The 19,457-nt window shown below is 35.0% G+C and overlaps 1 protein-coding gene across 1 annotated transcript; it reads right to left on the reverse strand.

The window, feature by feature from the left end:
• Positions 1-2,901: 2,901 nt before the first annotated feature.
• Positions 2,902-7,470, reverse strand: LOC119793167 (apoptosis facilitator Bcl-2-like protein 14). Its single transcript, XM_038300188.1, has 7 exons — positions 7,372-7,470; positions 5,855-6,314; positions 4,520-4,648; positions 4,145-4,206; positions 3,704-3,862; positions 3,496-3,609; positions 2,902-3,411 (listed from the first exon to the last, which is right to left on the reverse strand). Exons 2-7 carry the CDS (start codon positions 6,297-6,299, stop codon positions 3,376-3,378), a joined length of 945 nt encoding a protein of 314 aa, XP_038156116.1. The 5' UTR covers positions 6,300-6,314; positions 7,372-7,470; the 3' UTR covers positions 2,902-3,375.
• Positions 7,471-19,457: the final 11,987 nt, after the last annotated feature.

The following is a 19,457-nucleotide window of genomic DNA, read 5'->3' on the forward strand; positions in this document are numbered from 1 at the left end:
CTTTTGTTAAAGGAATAGTACACCCAAAACATGATTAGCCTTCATTTTCTACTCACCCCCATGCTGAACAACACTCTGGAGTACTTTTTTGATATCTCAAATGCATCTGGAGATCTGGGAGACTTCTTGCTGTCTGCTGACATTCAAATAATGGAGGTCTATGGCGCCCGAGACAGAAAGGTCCACAAAAGTCCACAAAAACTTGTCAATATTCCTCCATACTGCTCGTCCAATGTAATCCAAGTGTCCTGAGTGGGTAGCATCCAGAATTTACTCGAAACGAAGTCATTTAGAACGTTTTAGAGCCTAAACAGTAGTTTATAGGATTTCCTAATAGCGCCCCCATGCGCGCTCACGATTCTACGGAAGCCGGCAGACCAAACCAGCGCATTCAGCTCGGCAAAGAACTCATGCTCTTCCTCAACACTGAAGTCCTCAGACATTTTTCTTTCGTTGTTTCTTTCTTTGCACAGGTAAACAGCACATTTCTTCTTCTACGCTTGCATTATCGGCAGACCAGACGCTGAATGCGCACTTCCTTCCGGTTTGGTCTGCCGGCTTCCGTAGAATCGTGAGCGCGCATGGGGGCGCTATTAGGAAATCCTATACACTACTGTTTATGCTCTAAAAACATTCTAAATGACTTCGTTTCGAGTAAATTCTGGATGCTACCCACTCAGGACACTTGGATTACATTGGACGAGCAGTATGGAGGAATATTGACACGTTTTTGTGGACTTTTATGGACCTTTCTGTCTCGGGCGCCATGGACCTCCATTATTTGAATGTCAGCAGACAGCAAGAAGCCTCCCAGATCTCCAGATGCATTTGAGATATCAAAAAAGTACTCCAGAGTGTTGTTCAGCATGGAGGTGAGTAGAAAATGAAGGCTAATCATGTTTTGGGTGTACTATTCCTTTAACCTACCTAAATCCAAATGCAAGTTATTTATGACAACTTCTAAATAAACTCTATTTCACGATATGTTTTTTAAAGATCCAACTGAGTTAATACACGTTTCTCAGGGAAACACCTGATAATCACAAAATAAGTCGTAAAAAAACTACATGTAAATAATGAAAATTTAAATGATATTTATTCAAAGTAGTTTGATCCCAACATAATAAAATGATAGCGTTGTTGAAATGTAAATACATTTTGTTGTGTAGCATCAAGAAAGGGTCAATCATTCTATCAATAATACAAAATAAAAGAAAATCAAATGAATCATTTTTATATTTACTTCAAAATGTAAAGTTTTTGTTTACATTTTTAGATTAAAACCTTACTTGTAAAATTCTTTTTCATCTTTTTCCATTCAAACTCGTAAATACCAAACTTCTTATCTCTATAATGTTATACCTTGAATATATATGCTTAGAGCTTTATGTCTTATATACCAGATTGTTATGTAAATGGCACATTCCTTACATTAAAAGAAGCTTTGCAAAAAAATTTGTTGAATTTATCTGAATCATAGCTTCTTTTTTTTAAATAACTTATTTTCTAGACCACAGAGCACATCTTATGTGAGCCACTATCTGATGAACTGTCCCCTACCAAACCAAGTAGCAGGTCAGGGTAATCTTTGCATTCAACGTCTTTCTCTGCTGCATCACAACAAATACATTGGAAAACAATCTGCTGGTAATTTCCACAGTAGAAGTGGAAAGGATTATCATTCCCAGACCACAGAGGCAGCATAGCTCAACTTATACACTGGAAAAAAGTAGCAGCTTATAGTCTAGAAAATACGGTACACTATTTATATATCCAAATATCCCCTTCTAATCTTTCAAAATATTGTGAGAATTTTTGTGCATGACCAAATATTTGTTACTATGGTGACGTGTGCCTCTAATGCCGTTTGCTTTCACATAAACGTATGAAATCAAAATCCATCCTCTGGTATAGAAACTTTGATTTTTTATTTTCATAACAATACACATTTTAAATATTTTATATATTCTAAACATCTTTAAAAATACATTTTGAAACATTGAGATATCTTTTCTTCTCTTAAACTCAGGGTGTAGTCTTTAGGTAGTTTCAGTTGTAGACTTCCAAATAATAAGGAAAGGTAAATTCCTTGTTAAAATCTTTTAAAGGTAGGCCAAACATTATTTTATTCACAGTTGAATTGCAAATTACTCTTTTAACATGACAAATTACAGTACATCATGTATCAATTGAGCAAATTTGGACATGCAGTTCCTCTTGTGACCACATGGGGCTGCTGTTGTTCAGAGAAACAAATTAAAGTAAAACAAGTTTAAAAGCTTTCAATGAGAATTTCATACACATTATCCTATAATTTACTATAATCATATATGTGTAATTAAGACTTAAACTCGTAGAATATGCAGAAAACAAAAAATACAACATTTTGGCAGTGCACTGAATCTGGAGCAAAAATAAAATGCATGTTTTAAAAGCTTGAAGCTTAAACTACTTCAGTTTGGGCTCCTTTTCATTAAAAGGACTTGTGCTACATCTAATAAAATGATGGTCCAATAAAAAAAAACAAAAAAAAAACACCATACGAGTTAAAAACTGTCCTTCATTTGAAGATAATTCTTTTAAAATCAGTCCAGTTCACGATTACATCCTTAAATAAATTCAAGCCGAACTACCCGCCTTAAGAAACAACCTCTGAGTCCACTTTCATTATTTTGGCACATTACCTTTTCTGTAAAGGACTTACAGTTTTGAATGATAGTGAGAGAAAAGTGGAGACAGAGGAACATCTCAGACATGTCAGTTTTCTTTTGTGCCGGTCTAAAAGCAGGTTTGGTTTATAAAACAATATCTAACTTTGGAACATTTTAAACCAGTTACAATATATTGAAGTTTGTGACTTCAAACATCAGATGCACAGGTCATATTAAAAAGGGTAAAAAAAAAAAAACCATTGAAATATAACAAGCGCATCTAAAAATGATATATAAAAAAAATTATAATAAAAATTTAACAAAATTAGAAAATTGATATTTTAACAAAATAAATTAAAATGATACCATCATTGAAAAAGCTCAAGTTTTCCCTCTCCCCCACTCTTTTTTCTAAAAGTGCTAGTGAGATAAGACATTTAATGCCTTTAGAAGTACAAAGAAAAGAAAACATAATTAGAACTTTACAAAGTAAACAAAAGCTTTACGAATAATTTTCCATAAAAATGATTTCTTCTTTTTTGTTGATCCCTGCAGAGACAAACCGACTGCTGGCTGCAACAGATCTTTGGATCACAGTAGGTTTATAAACCATGAGCTTTCAAGACATTCTTGAAAACTGATTTGAGAATTTCAAAGAATGAAGGTCCTGAGTCCAATTTGTTTCTTTGAAAACTTTTAGTGATGCTCGATTTCTGCGTCCGTATCAGTCAACTTCCTCGTCATCCTGAAAAATCGCCTCCTGTGAGAGAAAAAGGGGAACATTTTAAATACGTTTTAGAGCGAAGAGCTGGTTATTAAAAGCAGGAAGTGGGGGTGTACGTACGTATCCGCCCTGCTGCTGAGCCCATGAGGAATAATATTCCTGCAGATACCGGGCTCCGTGTTCAAATAGCCGGCTCCTGGGCAGCCCCTCCACAGAGGAAAGACGACTTGTTATCTGATAAAGGAGAAACCATTAATATAAGGGGAAAAAAACAGCCAATAGATTGTAGCACCAATCTGTTAATACTACAGCAAAAAGATGCTCTCACCTCCAAGGTGGCGGCGACCTGGGTTTTGTTTCCTGCTTGGGGTCCCAGGGCGTCCGACTGCGAGTTCCTGAATCCGATTCTTACAAAGAATGCGTTGAGAAGCTTAGAGAAGAAGTTGTAGTTCAAGAAAAGGTCTGCAGCTATGTGTAATTCATCAAACTGTGGAGGGAGCCAAACAAACTCTGGTTAGTTTTATACAAAACAAACAATCCAATCCTTATTTCCTTTCTTAAAAAAGTAATTTCAGGTGAAAAAAAAAAAAAAAAAAGTTCTTCCAAGTTTCATAACAAGCTGTTAAAAAAAAAGCAAACCATTTGAACTCTGGACCTGTCTGTGTTTTATTATTCACTTCTACAGCAAACCCTATTGCATCATATAAGCAGTTTAAAGGAAAGACAGGTTATCCTATCACAGCAAAGCTCCATTCATTTGGGTTCATACCTTTTTGTTTAAGTCGTCTCCCTTGCACCTCAGCAGGAGACCGATAGTCTTTTCCAAATCATCTAAAAAGAGGAAACGATTGTTTAAATGACAAAATAATGTTTTAAGCCACAAACTAAAGTGAAACCCGTAAGGGTTTAAGTAAGGCACGTTCACACCGAATAGCTCAATGTAGATGGTGGGGCAAAGCTGAGCAAGTTGAAGGTGGTGAACTTAGCAAGGCAAATGACAATTTTTTGCAACGTTTTAAAACTTTTTACATTCGCATCACAAAATCAAATCAGGGACTATGAATTGCTTTCAGTGGCCAGAGGAATTTCAAGGCGAGTAAAACAGCGGATAGTTTTGCAGTTTTCTCATATGGTGTGAAAGCACCTTTAGAGAGCGCATCCTCTGGACAGTCCGCCTCCAGTTCTGAGGGGGGTTCGGTTAACTCAAGTTCGTCGGCGAGCCCGATCACACGGGACGCCACCTCCCCTAGCTCATCCTCATCTTTGGACGAATCTGAAAGAAAGAGAGAAATATGACTAAATAAAGCAGGGGGTGAGACTGCAAACAAAGAGCATGGACTGAAGGAGGCATGGAGAACATCCCCTGCAGATCAAGTAAGTCTGGTTTCAAAGCCTTGATGGTTTCCAGTGCGGAAAAACGCTCCATCTATTTATTACCAACAGTCACCAAAGCTCAACAGTTTATTTACATTCTTGTAATTTGGGAGGCATGTGTGCTAATAAAGAGAAATTAGTTCAACTAAATCTGTTTGTTTTTGCTGATTACAGTAGTTTCAGTATATCTAGACTAATGTGACAAATTATTAGATTTAAATTGAAGTATAAGTCAAAGAAATGTCTTTTAATTTTGTAAAAGTAACTAATCTAACAGCATAACTTCTCACATCTATGGCGGCCTTTAAAAAGACCAGAAAGACTTTCCTTATACGGCAGCATCAAAATCTTACATTAAAAATAGTCATTTTTTAACTCCAGCATGATTGGATATGGGAAAAATAAATCATTTACACACAAAAAATGGCGCATTATGCCTTTGGAGGAGTTTATGACACCATTAATGCCAAGGTTCTCTACAGGCCCACAGTATCATTGATCCTTACTGTGCTTCACAGTGGGCACTAGGGGATTTTCCTCATTGTTTCGTACCAAAACCTTATGTTTATTGCATTAACTAAAGCACTTGGTCCCAGAAGAGTTTAGACACCCCTACATATCATTTCCCTCCGCTTCACAAACATACACTACTTTTTGTCATCCGTCATCAAATCTCAAAAGTAGTCACACTGCTGTAAAAGTCTGTGATTTTACAGAAAATAAAACATTTTAATGTATTTTTGCTTAACTGGACATGTTTCAGCAGCATTTATAACAATTCTGTTAGTAGATTTACATAATTCTTCTCTCAATAGGAGTTACTGTGTTTGATATATTTGTTTATTAATGTTTGTAAATTCAAAAATAATTTAGTAGGGCAGGTTAGCCTTTAAAGCCGTTTAACTCAGCATTAGAAGACCTAAAATTAAACCAACTTTAATAAGCTCTAATTAAGCATGATTTTCCTGCCTTTATAAAAAACATAATTTCCAGCAGCTTTGGGACATGTTTGGTTCTGGACTGAACAAAAACATCCCTTTCTACCTGGAAAAGCACGCAAGCTTCTGTAACAACTGAATGTTATTTATTGAACATGGGGTCGTACCGTGATCACCATCCAGAGTGAAAGCCATAGGAAAACATCGTAGAGTGGGATCGTCTTGTGTCTCGTCTGATGTTGGTGTTGCTGGTGTTGGTGTCGTTTCCATCTCATCAGTCTGAGGCCTAACACACTTCAGGATAGGTTTTAGATGCCTCCATATTGTTTTTTTCTTCCTCTTTTTCTTCCCCTCCTCTTTCCCAGTCTTTTCTGTCGTCTGACCTGGTGTGGGGTCTGCATCATTGCTATAGTCTGTTAAAGCCTTGCCGTTTTCCTTGTGTGGGTCAACCTTCTTGGGCCTTCTCCTCTGAGCGTAGGCCCTCATCAGCTTGAACTCCACTGTGTCCTCTATGTTCTCTACATCAGAGTTCAGCTTAGAGTCCATGTGTGTGTTAACTTCCATCCCATTGGCTGGTTTGGGGACATGGTTTTCAACCTGTCCATCCTCCATCCTTATTTTTTTTCTCTGCAAATACAAGAAACGGTTGATCACGTATACAAAGTATGATGCCAGGGAATAAGTAAATGGTTTTATATGGAAAGAAAAACAACTTGTAGAGGCCCTTCAAAAAATGAAGGAGAACTATTTCTAGTTGTAGATGTGAAGATTTGTTGACTAACCAGATATTTTAGTCATAATATACAGGGAAGAACCTTTCCTCCAGTTAAATGTTCATCTTCCAACATGCATGTTTCAACTTCTTTATTTCAGATGCAAAACAAGTTTTCCCTTTGCTTGCCAATTAAAAGAAAAAAATACATTCTTCATGACTCATAAAATCAAAGAAATGATCAGAAAAGATGCAAAGAAACAAAAAATACGTTTTTATGTCCTCTTGAACTATTTTTTAATAGTATTTCTGATTTATAGTAGATTCTCCCCCAGAAACAAGAATTTTTGTAAAGCAAACTGTTAAATGTTCCAATTAAGGTCAAAAAATATTGTGACCTCAGTCTAAAGTCTTAAAAAAAACAAAAAACAAATACACTCATTTAAATAAACAAATAACATAATATCTGAACTTTCGTTAGACCCTAAGATAATAAAACCCAACAATTTATTTCTTAGTTTTCCAAGAGAAGCTATAAAAAAATATATATAATCCATGTTTTAAATCCTGATTGAAAAAACCAGGTCTAGGTTTGAGCAATCAGAACATTTTAGACCATAAACAGCCATTTTAGAAACTACTTATCATTTTTAATCAAACATATTAAAGAGAAACATTAAAAAACTGCTTAAAAGTCTCTTGTGGTTCGTCTGATACATTTCCGAAAGCTTCCTGACATGTTTACAGAACAGTTTAGAGGCAACAGAAAATACCCACTAAATTAAATCTGCTTTTACCCACAGGAAGGTTACGTGTTTCCACCACAGAAACAAATGTCAGTTTCGTTTGTTCAGCTGTCATGTTCCGGTTGTACAGTTTCATACTTTTACGTAGAAAATAGAACTAAACCATCGAGTTTAAAACGAATAAATTTCTTAAAGTTTAAAGAAACCAAAAAACAATACTACTTACAGTCTGACAGGTGAAGGAAACCTTCTTGTGGATCTAACACAGTCCTCTGTTTGACTTCCAAGTTCGTACCAACTGTTGCGCGACTACGCTTGATATATAGATTATACGGAATGACGTAAATCAGGGCGTCCCCCGCTACGCATATGACGTCAAACACGGAAGTAAATTCTGCTGTGAATTTTAAAGTAAAAGCAATGTTTTACGTTTATGAACTGGAGCCCCGTTGAATTATTATTGCTCTGTTCTAAAATATTTTGTACGTTTATTATTTTTTTTCTGGTTATTTTTTTATCTATGTCGCTGTCAATTTTTTTTTATTTATAAAAAAAAATTTAAACTTTATTTAAACAAAGGCAATACCAACAGTACAAAGTCTGTGGAAAGCAGAGTAGAGGCAGATTTTAAAAATGGAAATACAAGGCATTATTGATAAGAAATAAAAAATAAAAGGAATGTCTGATAATAATAAAATAATTGCTACCATGGTAACAAGGGGATTCATGTTAGGCTTGATGAATCGGTGGGCAAACCTATCAGTATTTCAGTCAGGTGTTCTTATGATTTGATACATTTAAGAGATTCCCAATATAACTTGAATTCAGATTTAAAAACTTTAAAGATGGGGAATGATCTCAACACTCTTTGTTTATGAATAAAGAATTTAGCTAAACACAAAATTAGGTAACAACAGAGTTCTATTGTTTCCAAAAGTTACCATATTTCTAGAAATAGATTCAGTAAGTGCCATTTAGGCCATTTACTGAATTTAGGTCAGTGATGGATGTTCCATTAATAGATAAATTGGGTATTTCTGGGGTCATTGGATAACATGTTATATTTTTAATCTGATTAATAAATTGTTTTGGTAAGGCAACATTAATAATCTGGTAAATTCAGCTTTTGGAGGGAAGAATTCATATTTTGCACAAAATTGTTCGTAATTTAACATGCAAACATTAGTATCCATCCTATAATAGCCTAAATTATTTTTCTCCATCCACTCTTTGTAAAATAAGGATTTATTGTGATGTAATATGAATCTATTATTCCATATGATAGAGGAGTGTGGGGAGTACTTATGAACATATATCATTTTCTAGTATAGTAACACTTGTTTATGGAACTCTGATAGTTTAATGGGCAATTTATGGATATCGAACTCAGCTAGGAGTACAAGTTTGATACCACCTATATATATATAATTAGGAATGTCACTGTCAATGTTCTTGACTTTAGTGTAATGTCAAATATTGTTTATGCATTTAGAAGAAGTAAATTTCTAAAATTACAGTTAAAACATGAATGTATAAAATTTCTTTTTCAACAAATATTTACCTATTTTTAAATATACAGATGTTTTAAATATATATTTATACCGAAACGTTTGAAATAAACTGAAAGTGAAAGTGACAAAACAAAAGAAGAGACCACAGTTAGTCACAGGATCAGTGCCGTGGCAACAAAACAGATCCTCTGTTAACATAAATACAAACATACATGTGAATCATCAAGAATGTTATTCTAATAATCCCTCCAAAAAAAACAACAATAATAATAATAAAAATCTATATATATTTTTCAGGGTTTAATGGCTTCTACCTTAAAATAGCTCTAAAAGTGATCAGATTTTTGAGAACAAAAATCCTCTTGAATAAATCCAACATATTTCCTGTCAGGTTTAGAAAAAGAGATGTACCAGACCATCACTGAACTTAAATATCCTTTAGACAAATATGTTGTTGATATGCTGAAAAAAGAAATGAATCAGCCCATGTTTATCTTTCTTTTAGACAAAAAAGTTTCAGGTAAAGACTTACTCAAACCTAGATTGTTTGTTGAAAATATGCTCCTTAAATAACACTAGTTTCATCTAAATATAATGAACCCAAACGGAAAGGACTACTCTTGGGGCCGGATTTATCAAGATCCAATTTTGCGTGCAGTAATTTGCGCTCGCAAACTGGAATTTTGCGCGAGGGGCTGAACCATGGTTTGCGGGTGATTTAACAAGAGTGATTGCGTAACTGGTGGAAGGTGCAAAACTGTTGGAGACGCCCTATTTAAATGATGGTTTTGCGCGTTTTGTGGTTTGCGGCAAAGTAGTTTGTAGTCTGTACAAACTAGTGCATTAAGAAATTTAAATATTACAGTGACCCCCAACAAAAAAAAAAATAAGTAAATATATATATATATATATATATATATATTTATAAATTGGCAACCTTTATTCCCTAAGGTGGTATGTGCTGCAGTAAAAAAAAACAAAAAAAAAAACAGGTGTTTTGTATTGGCCTGTGACTGTGGATGAGATCCCCGCAGCATTTGGCACGTTGCTCCACGGGCGCAGGGGGAGAACCCCGACCCCGTCGGACAGCACTTCTGAAAAAACGAGATTGGGAGATCCCAGCTCTCGCTCCAACCGTACGCTGGAATGACCCAGATGCAAAAAAGTGCAATGTTGCAAGGAGTTTTGTGATATCTGGTATTGCGTGGGTCCTCCTTGCGGCTGGCTCCAAATCCATTCGGAGTTCCCCCAACAGCTCCAAAATGGCAATGCTGGATAAACGATATGTTTTGATGATCGTTTCCTCGTTCATTGCAAAAATATTCACACGGAGTGAAAAAATGCGTTCTCTGCGTCTCATTGCTTTATTTCCATGTCTCCTTCTTGCGACAATAACCGCTGCCATGTGTGCGCAATTACGCATACAGACCATTTGCACCTTCTTTTGAAACGTGTTAAATATAGAGTCAGATACCGTTAGCAAAATTGCGTTCAAGTTTGATAAATCACTTTGCGAGTGCTAAATTAATATATTTACATGTTCTCCTCCCACAAGACGCACTTTAGCGTGTAAACGCCCCATATTGCATATTCATTGCAGAAAAAGTACTAAATGGATCAGAGGCGCTATTTAGCACGTTTTAAAGACCAAATGCTTTTAGCACGCTGTTGATAGATCAGTTTGTACATTTTTTAGCGTGCGCAGTGAAATAGCTCACGTTTTAATACACGCAAACCTTTGATAGATCCGGCCCTTGATGTCTGAAAACGTCTGAATTCATATAAAGTAACAAAACACATAAAAAAGAAAATCTGAACTGAAGTAATTTGTCAACATTATTAATCTGAACATGAGTGTGATTTAATTTAAAATGTTGGTGTTACAGGGTAATGATTGGCATAAACTAAGTATATCATTTCTATCTAGGGTGCAATAGAGAAATACTAAAGCTGAAATAGTCTTGTTCCCTTTTCCTATAAAATTAGGAAGTCAGTTTGAGTATAAAGTTTAGATCACATACAATCTACAATTAAACAACAAAAGAAATGTTTCCTTAAACTTAACCAAAAACAAAACAGGGTTATGGGTTATGTGAATCAATTTGAACAGCACACAAGTACAACTGAAACATGAGAACTTGTGTGAGATGGTAAAATGGGAGCTTTTTTTTTTTGAATCACAGGATGACTAAGAGGCAGGTGGCAGAATAGTATTTTTAAAAATCATACGAGCAAAAACCCATTTCTTTGGCTTCATATCAACATGCTATATAATAAACAAAACTTACTGAGTCGGGGTGACTCTGACTTAAAGGCGTTTTTTTTTAACCCTTTATCTTAATTTTGTTTAAAAGAAAACCAAAAAGTAAACCCTGGTAAACCATGTTTCTCTGTGCACTTTTTTTTTTTTTTTTTACCATGACATTGCATATAATTAAATATCAACTAATGGCAACATCATGAGCTCCTCATATGCCGAAACTTAAGACTGAGTCACAAGCATCCTTTTTTTTCAAACCCACAACTTCTTCGTTTTTGACGTAAAGAAAAGCTTATCTATATTTGTTTTGTGTCTATGTGGGACCTAAAGTTGCAAAGAAAAAAGGGGAGTCTAATACCGGTAATGAACCAGAAAACATTGATAACAGGTCCAGAAACCTACAGATAAATGCTGAGGCGACAGGAAAACCAGCAGGTTTAAGAAACAGCTTTTCTACAAACAAGGTTTGTTCTCTGAAAATGATCTACATTAATTAGCCCGATTAGAGTTAATGATGATTATGGTTGTAACATTTATGAGTCAGCATCTGAGACAGAGCTTAAAAAACTAGATATCATCTTACATCAGGCTTTGTGAATAATTACGGGAGCAATTAGAACAACTCAAATCTCTGCTTTACATTTAGAGGTTGGTGAAATGCTGTTTGCATTAAGAAGATTTCAGCTTTTATTCAACCACTGGGTCAGAATACAGGGACACAGTTAGAACCGTCCTACACAGTCAGCTTTACAGCCCAGCCTGAGAAGGAGTCTTGGAGTCTTCAAAAGGAAAAAAACAAAACAATTTAACATTATAACAGTGGTAGGTGGTGAAGGCCTTCAAGGTCTTCAGTGCTGGCCTAAAATCTATCAGGAACACTAACCTACGTACGCAACCTAAACTTTAATTACCTAATGAAGTCATTTAAAAAAAATAAATCTATCAGTGTGATGAAGATGCAGCAAACCAGCGGAATTACATCTGAATGCACATGTTTACTCCACTATAAGGTCGCTGTTACACCCGCTGCAGCGAACCTGCAACTGATGCAGGCTTGCTATTTAAGGGCTGAACGTTCCACTGGCCCTAACCACTGTATGGTGTTTGGGATGGCACTTAATTAGGTGGACCCTCTGCAGTGGGAGGGTGGGATGGAAAATGGAAATAGTGAAAATGAATACAGCAGAGATGAAAAAAGAGAAAAAATGGAAAAAGCCAAGCCAGTTGAAGAGGAGTTGAACACAGGGTAATCAAATGATGAACAATATTAGAATGCTACTGAAAAATAAAATGAAGATTATAAAGTAATTTTCAAACTAGTCACTCACGGAGACTCTTTTAAGAATTTGAGTCCAGTTCAGTTAACGAACATAAACCAACTGCAAGAAGTCCGAAGTGCCAACATCTAGTGGAGACTAGAGGCAGCACTCAACAGGGAATAGCTATACACATTAACACGATTGAGGAGAAAATAGTTCAATGTTTTTTGTTGGATAACAGAGGATTAGTCGAGGAGTCATTGGAGGAGTGACGCTCAAAGTAACTGACAAAGAAAATCTAGAGAATATAAGTGATGCAAAAATAAAAGAAGTTAGATGGTTAAAAGCAACAAGAAATTGAGAAAGGTGTGATAGTTTATAAGTATTAATCAAATTCGAAGAGGGGCATTCGCTGAGTAAAGTTTATTGGATATATGAGTTATAATGTGAAACTGTACAAACCTTTACCTCTGAGGTGTGCCAGAAATTCGATCATATAGCTGTGTGTGTGTGTATGTATTTGAGGGCAAAAAGTGATGTGGAAGGTGTAAAGCTGTAAGCGTGGAGGGGAGATTACTGCTGCATATTGAGGATGTGAAGTAAACAAAAGATCTGAATAAATACCAAAAGTGAAACTAGCTAGAAATATCTTTATGCTGAAACTGCAATAATAATCCCAGCTCATTCAGAAAGAGACAAATCAAATAGTTTTTTGCAAAAACTGCAACAAACTTATTGATTGTACAAAAGAATTTTGTACTTTTTATGCTCGAGGTTATCAATCGTACACCTCAGACAACAATGAAATAAAGAAAGCGACAGAAAAGTACATTGAGGTGATAGATTTAAACTGGAAAACAGTTGAAAATATGACGGGAAAATGAGTAGGACCATTAGGAACTGGCAGAGTGACAATAAAAAAGAGCAATTAGGAACTCTGAGGACCAATTTGATTTAGAATTTGTCCTTTATTAAGGCGGTAATGCACTAATTAGTTTGTTAACCACCATAAAACACCAGAAGAAGAAGAAGAGCTCAGGAGAAAACAGAGGATCTCACAGCCTCTTTGTCCTCCTGGGTCTGCAGGAATAAAATTGAGCCTTGTCATCTGAGCAAAAACTCTAAGGGGAACTTTCTTGTTTCTAGTAATACAACTGGAATTCAGTGTGGTTAGTTCACAAACCACAGTTTCAGAAGTGTTGTTTAGGTTCTTGTAATGTGTAAAATGTTCTGACCAAAAAGAAAATACCTTATCCCACCTCCTGAAGAGGACAGATTTCCCAGTTCTTAGGGAGTTTTTATTGGTCTTAAAGGACAGTTCGCCAGGACAGAACAATGAACCTAGAAGCATTATAGCATTACAGTTTATAAAATCAACACATTAGTTACAAAATTTAAAGCGCAAATAATTTCGGTTGCTACATATTGGAGCCTAGAAGGTCACAGGTTAATGCTGAAACTCAGGAGAAAAGCAAAATGTAAGAGAATTGTTAGGAATTAGAAAAAGATCTCACCTGATTTGTAAGCATTAAGGTGGATCTTCAGTCCTCTAACCACGGATATAACACCGCCAGTTTTAATGTCACCAGTTTGGTGCTACTAGAGCCAAGAGCAGGGTAAAGCATGTCATCATAATCCCTCTTTCTTTAGACGAAAACCATGACAGGTGAGGTGAGACTGACTCCCTGTCTGGACACAGGCAGTGGAACATTAGATGGACCCACCTGAGTTTCTTAGTTTGAACTCCAGGACAGAAGATTAGGTGCGTCACTGAACCCATCTTGTGGTAAAGATTCTAAAGAAGTGCCAGGGTGCATGGTGGCTCAAAACCACTTTAAAAGCCGAAGCTGAAGCCACTGATGTTCCTGTGAATCTTGACTTCTTCATCTCCATCAGCAACACTGATAAAATCTCCACATCGTAAGATTCTTAACCCACCATGGGCTCGGTAAATATGCAATACAAAACCTAAACTAAAATCCATAGGATTGTGACATATTCTGAATGTGTATTTTAATCATTACTATTTTGTTTGTAAATGTTTCCATACAGTTTTGGGGTTTTACAAAAAGGAACATTCAATAAAAAAGCCTATTGCCAGGGTAGAGATATAAAGGCTCCAGGAAAGTCCTACATTTTACTTTGGGTTTTCCAAGTCCCTGATTCTGGGTTGCTTAAGAAGAAAATAAAGAAAGAAACCATTCTCTAACTCTATAGGACTCTGTGAGGCATTCCATTCTGATTAGAGCGTTGGATTTTCACCACATGTCAGGAGTTTTCAATATGATCACTGCACTTACAGTACAAGTTGCACAACAAACCATGTTGGTCAAATTATCAAAGCTGCAGGTCTTAACAGAATATTATCAGATTTTTTTGGTTATTTTTTTCCTAATTCACCAATCAGATGGAAACTGTTGGAGTCACAATGATTAATTCTAGACTTTTTTTTTAATGTACTTCTTTTTTTTGCCAATTCTTTATCACAATATTACTTTCTCGTCCTCTGTAAACAAGATAAAAATTACACAATGGTAAATGTAAAATACAAAGGTATATTTAGAAACTCACAAAAACAATTAGTGAAAGCTTTAACAATGGAGAGAGCGGTAAAGCATGCACCTTGTGTGCGCTTACGAAGGAAAAGTTATGGTTAATAAACACTAATATTGGCCAAAAACAACTCCCCGTGTATCAGTCTATCTCTTTTAGATTCAATGAATAAGCTTTAGCAAATAACATTTTTTTTATGGACAAAAAAGATATATTTTCAGAAATAGAGCTCAGTATCTTTACAGTCATTCCTCATGCCGGATCTGTACCATTATAATCTTTACTTAAAAGCGCCTATACTGAATATTTCAGTCATCAAAGATGAACACTGTAGAAGCAGGGTAGTAGCAGCATCATGCTGTGGGTGTGTATGATTCTGAAACCTTTTTTTTTTTAGCTGGAGGACCAGGTTTGTGTTATCACACCAAAAACATAAATTCACTCTAACAATTTCGTCCAGAGGAGCGCTGGATTATTGAGCCATAATAATACCCAGTTGTTTGAGCATTTTAGCATTTTGACACTATTAATTAGAGAGAATCCACCATAAATGCAATATTTTGTCGTGAAATTATTTCCTGTTGTAAAATAATCAAAAGATAACAATAAAAAAATACATTGAGCATGTTGAGTGAAAGTTGAAAACTTTTCAGTAGATGGGCATTTGAAAAATGTAAGGTTTTGTTAATGATGCTAACATGATGACTATGCTAGCTTCAGTTAGCATGCCATATAAATATTTATTTATTTTTTGCGATATGATATTATTTGAGATTTTAATTCATAAAACATTTTTATGTCACAACTTTGGTGTTAACTATCCACATAAAATACAACTAATATGTGTTTTGCGCTTTTGGAGTATTTGTAAGCGGGGAATGCTAAAAGTAGCACGCCATGCTAACTGCGACAATGTTAATGTTAAGTTTAGACAGGGAGCGAACAGAGCTAAAACATTTTTATACCAAGTCTATTGTGTTTTTTACCCTCTTAATGCTAAAGCTAAACCAAAGCATATTCACATTACATCTATAGAGCACAATTTCAACCTTTTTTTTAACCAAATATCTGCATAAACAGTGAGCTGGAGATAAATTTGATGTACTTTATTTGACAAAATATGGACTTTTTACTGTAATGACGATCTTTACATATATAATGTACACATACTAACTGTACAACTCAAATACATGTGTGGTTTATTCAGCTCCTTTTTTGATAAATAAAAACAGAAATCAGGAACTGTGGAGCCCCCCCTTCTGAGCCACTTTCTGTCTCTAAATATCTGAAAAACAAAACAAGAAATTCTGTTGCAGGTCGAGAAGGAAACCATTAAAATGTCCTCCAACATTCACTTAAACAGCAAAGAGGTCAGAAATGAAAATAAGAAGCATCAGAACTTCTGAACCTCAAGTAATCTCATTATCATCATCAGCAGCAGGTAAATGAAATCTTTAACAAAAACACTGAAAACATGCCCAAACCTAAATGAAACCTTGGCATAAATTAACAAAACTAGAATAATTTTATATTTAAAAAAAACAATTATGCTTCTTTTTATGTTTTTAACCAGAAAAACAAACCAAAAAGTGGTAAGAAAATGTCATGCAAACGCCCCTCTAATGAGAAAGGAAAGACTGATAGGAAGTGTTTGTGGATTCAGAACAAGCCTGATGTTTTCACACAGTTGCCTTTTAAACAGGATTAACATTCACATAAAACTCATCACAAGTACTTTCAATTTTATTTTAAGCAAAACAAAAGGAAGCTCTGATGTTTGATATCTGATACCTGTAGACATCGGAGAAGTTCTGCTTTTTGTTATAACCACATCACATGAGCTGAATTTAGTTGAGAAATGATTTAACAGCAACACAATGTACTGTTTTATTAAGCAATACCCTTCTAGGTCACTGTTAGGATAATACATATTGGAATAATAAATATAAGCAATTAGAAAGCTAGTGTAATGGCAGATTGTGGAGGGCAGCGCAAATCATTTCCACATTTCAGCATAAATCACATTACAAAAAAAAAAGATCTAAATTTTAAATGAATTGAAGAGGTCCAGTTTTACTTAGAAGTTTTCTCGGTAAAAACATTTGGAATAATGTGGAGGATTAAGAGAAGGAATCTGGATTTCTAAGTCGAATTAACTTTTTGTGACTTTCAAGATACGTATCCCTGTTGTCAATGAACAACTTTCATCTTTACTAAAGTTTAATAGAGAAGACATTGCAGAGTGAGTGCTCTGAAGTACATAAGCAAACAAACTCAAAGTGCACTGAAGAAACATTGCACATTCAATAATCCTCAGCGCTTAACGCTCGCCTAGGTTAAAACATTAATGTAATGTAAACAAAGAACAGAGAAATTCCCCCCAGCAAAAAAAAAAAAAAGACCTCGTCTTTTCATATTTTCTTAAATATGGCTCAGACCGTTTCTTTTATGGATAAATGCTGCAAAACACACAAAGATACATTGCTTTTGGTGAAGGATGAAAACTTAAAAAGAAAAGCTGGACTCTGTAGTTGTCTGTACACCATGGAGAGGAAAACAAAAGTTTTTTTTTTATTACTTGGATATGTTATGAGGCATTGTTTTTTATCAAACAAAAGGCTATATGAGTCAGAAGTACCTGCGTTTTTTTATGTCCCATTAAAAAATAATTTTTTTCTATTGTTCTTTTGTTTTACGTTGAAAGTTTCCAAACTAGCTCTCTGCTATACGGTTTTTCCCTTCTCATTTCTTATATTTAAGCTGCATAAAAAGTTGCTCCTCCTCTATACAAATGGTTAGGGTTAGACACCTCAAGAAACAGGATTGGGACAAACTGCTCCCTTTGACGCTGACGGGTAAATAAATCTGTGAATATTTTATGGTGGATTTCAGTAATGTGGTTTAATAAAACAGAACAGCAAAAAAAAAAAAAAATATACCGGTGTGTATATATGTGTATATATATATATATATATATATATATATATATATATATATATATATATATATATATATATATATATATATATATATATATATATATATATATGAAATTGCTTATTTTAACACCTTTTAAATAAAAAAAATATATCTATATTTTTTATACACACATATATATATATATTTTTTTTTTTAAAGGTGTTAAAATAAGCTAATCTTAAAAGAATATTTAGATTTTAGGCCAAAAAATCCAACTCTGACTTCTTGCTTTACATGTGTAAAAAAATCGTGAGAAACCTTTATCTGTTGATGCGGTAGCATTAACTGACACTATAAAATAAAAAAAGAACATTTAATTTAAAATAAATATATTCAGGGAGTATCCAAAACACCCACATTAGTAACTTTTGTTAATAAAAATCATGGCTGCCAGTGTTTGCTAGTATTTGTATTTATTAATAAAACCTGACTTCCCTTTTCTCTGGGAGATAATTATGACCTGACTAGGATTTTAGCCATTTTTTAAAATGATTTCAAAACTCAGAGTCTTGAACTGAACTGCAAAATAAAAACACAAACATGATGGGAAACCACCTCTTTGTCTATTACTGAGTACCACATCTAAGATGTGGCTCGGCTGTTTCCCGTCTAAAGGCAAAAGGAAAAAAAAGTCCTGGAAACACCAGGAAATTCTACATATTAGTCTGGTCACTTAGGAAACTGAAAATGTTTTTTACCGGGTCTCTAATAATAATGATCCAATCTATAAACAAAACATAGAAATTCTTAAAACAAGGGAAAAAATGCTTTATTTTAAGGCTGCAGACTTAAACCCTTAACCCTCTCCAGGCAGATGTTGCAGATATGGCACATGACAATTAGTAGATTTTATCTCCTCTGGGTTTTTCACCAGAGGCATCTCGATTTCATTGTTGTGGATTTGCAACGTGTGCCCAAACAGGTACCAATGGATGCTACATGCTTTATCTACTAGTTTGCCTATATTTTGAGCAACAGTTTAACAGAAACAACCTTCCAAAGAGGTTTTGAGATGTCGGTGGAGAAAAAGTTTGAGAGAAAGTTGTCTCTAATTTTGTGAGAGAAAATTTAAAATTTTGTTTGCGACCTTTAAATAAAGTTAACGTTCATATCAGATTCAGTCTTCAGTGTTAATTTAACACTCCGGGCCACTGTTGCAAATCTGCAACATCCCAGAATTCACTGCATGTGAAAGTCTCTCTCTCAAAAAAAAGTCTGAATTGTATATTACTACCCCATATGATCATTTTCTCCAAATATCAGATTTTTCCTGCGACTACAACTTAATTTGAGCCTGAGAGGGTTAACTCTTCCAGCTGGTAGCTGTGAAAAATGGCAGAAATCTAAGAATTACCTATAGGGCTGAACGATTAATTGCATTTGCAATGATACTGTATCACGATAGGGTAAGGCGAGATTTTCTAAACGCAAAGGCCCTGATTTGACGGGTCACGTGATAGGAGGTGACATTCTATCGAAGTAGCACGGAGGGAAAGTTGATTCTCGTATGCGAGTAACCTGCTGAACAATGGCCTCAGACGCGACAAAAACCGACACAACTGAAGGTCTGGCGCCAAAAAGGAGCAGTTCGCAACTTTTGTGTGATGCAACTGATCAGTTAATATTGCTTTCATATCTTATTTTATCTATTTATTTATAGACAGTCCTGTTAAAATCTGGCAGTGTTTAAGGAGTGGAGTCCATATGTTTACCTATCATGTTTCATGAAACATAAAAAGATGTTAATAAG

The sequence above is a fragment of the Cyprinodon tularosa genome, unplaced genomic scaffold (assembly GCF_016077235.1).
Source record: "Cyprinodon tularosa strain WSP-4 unplaced genomic scaffold, ASM1607723v1 ctg442, whole genome shotgun sequence".
NCBI lineage: Eukaryota > Metazoa > Chordata > Actinopteri > Cyprinodontiformes > Cyprinodontidae > Cyprinodon > Cyprinodon tularosa.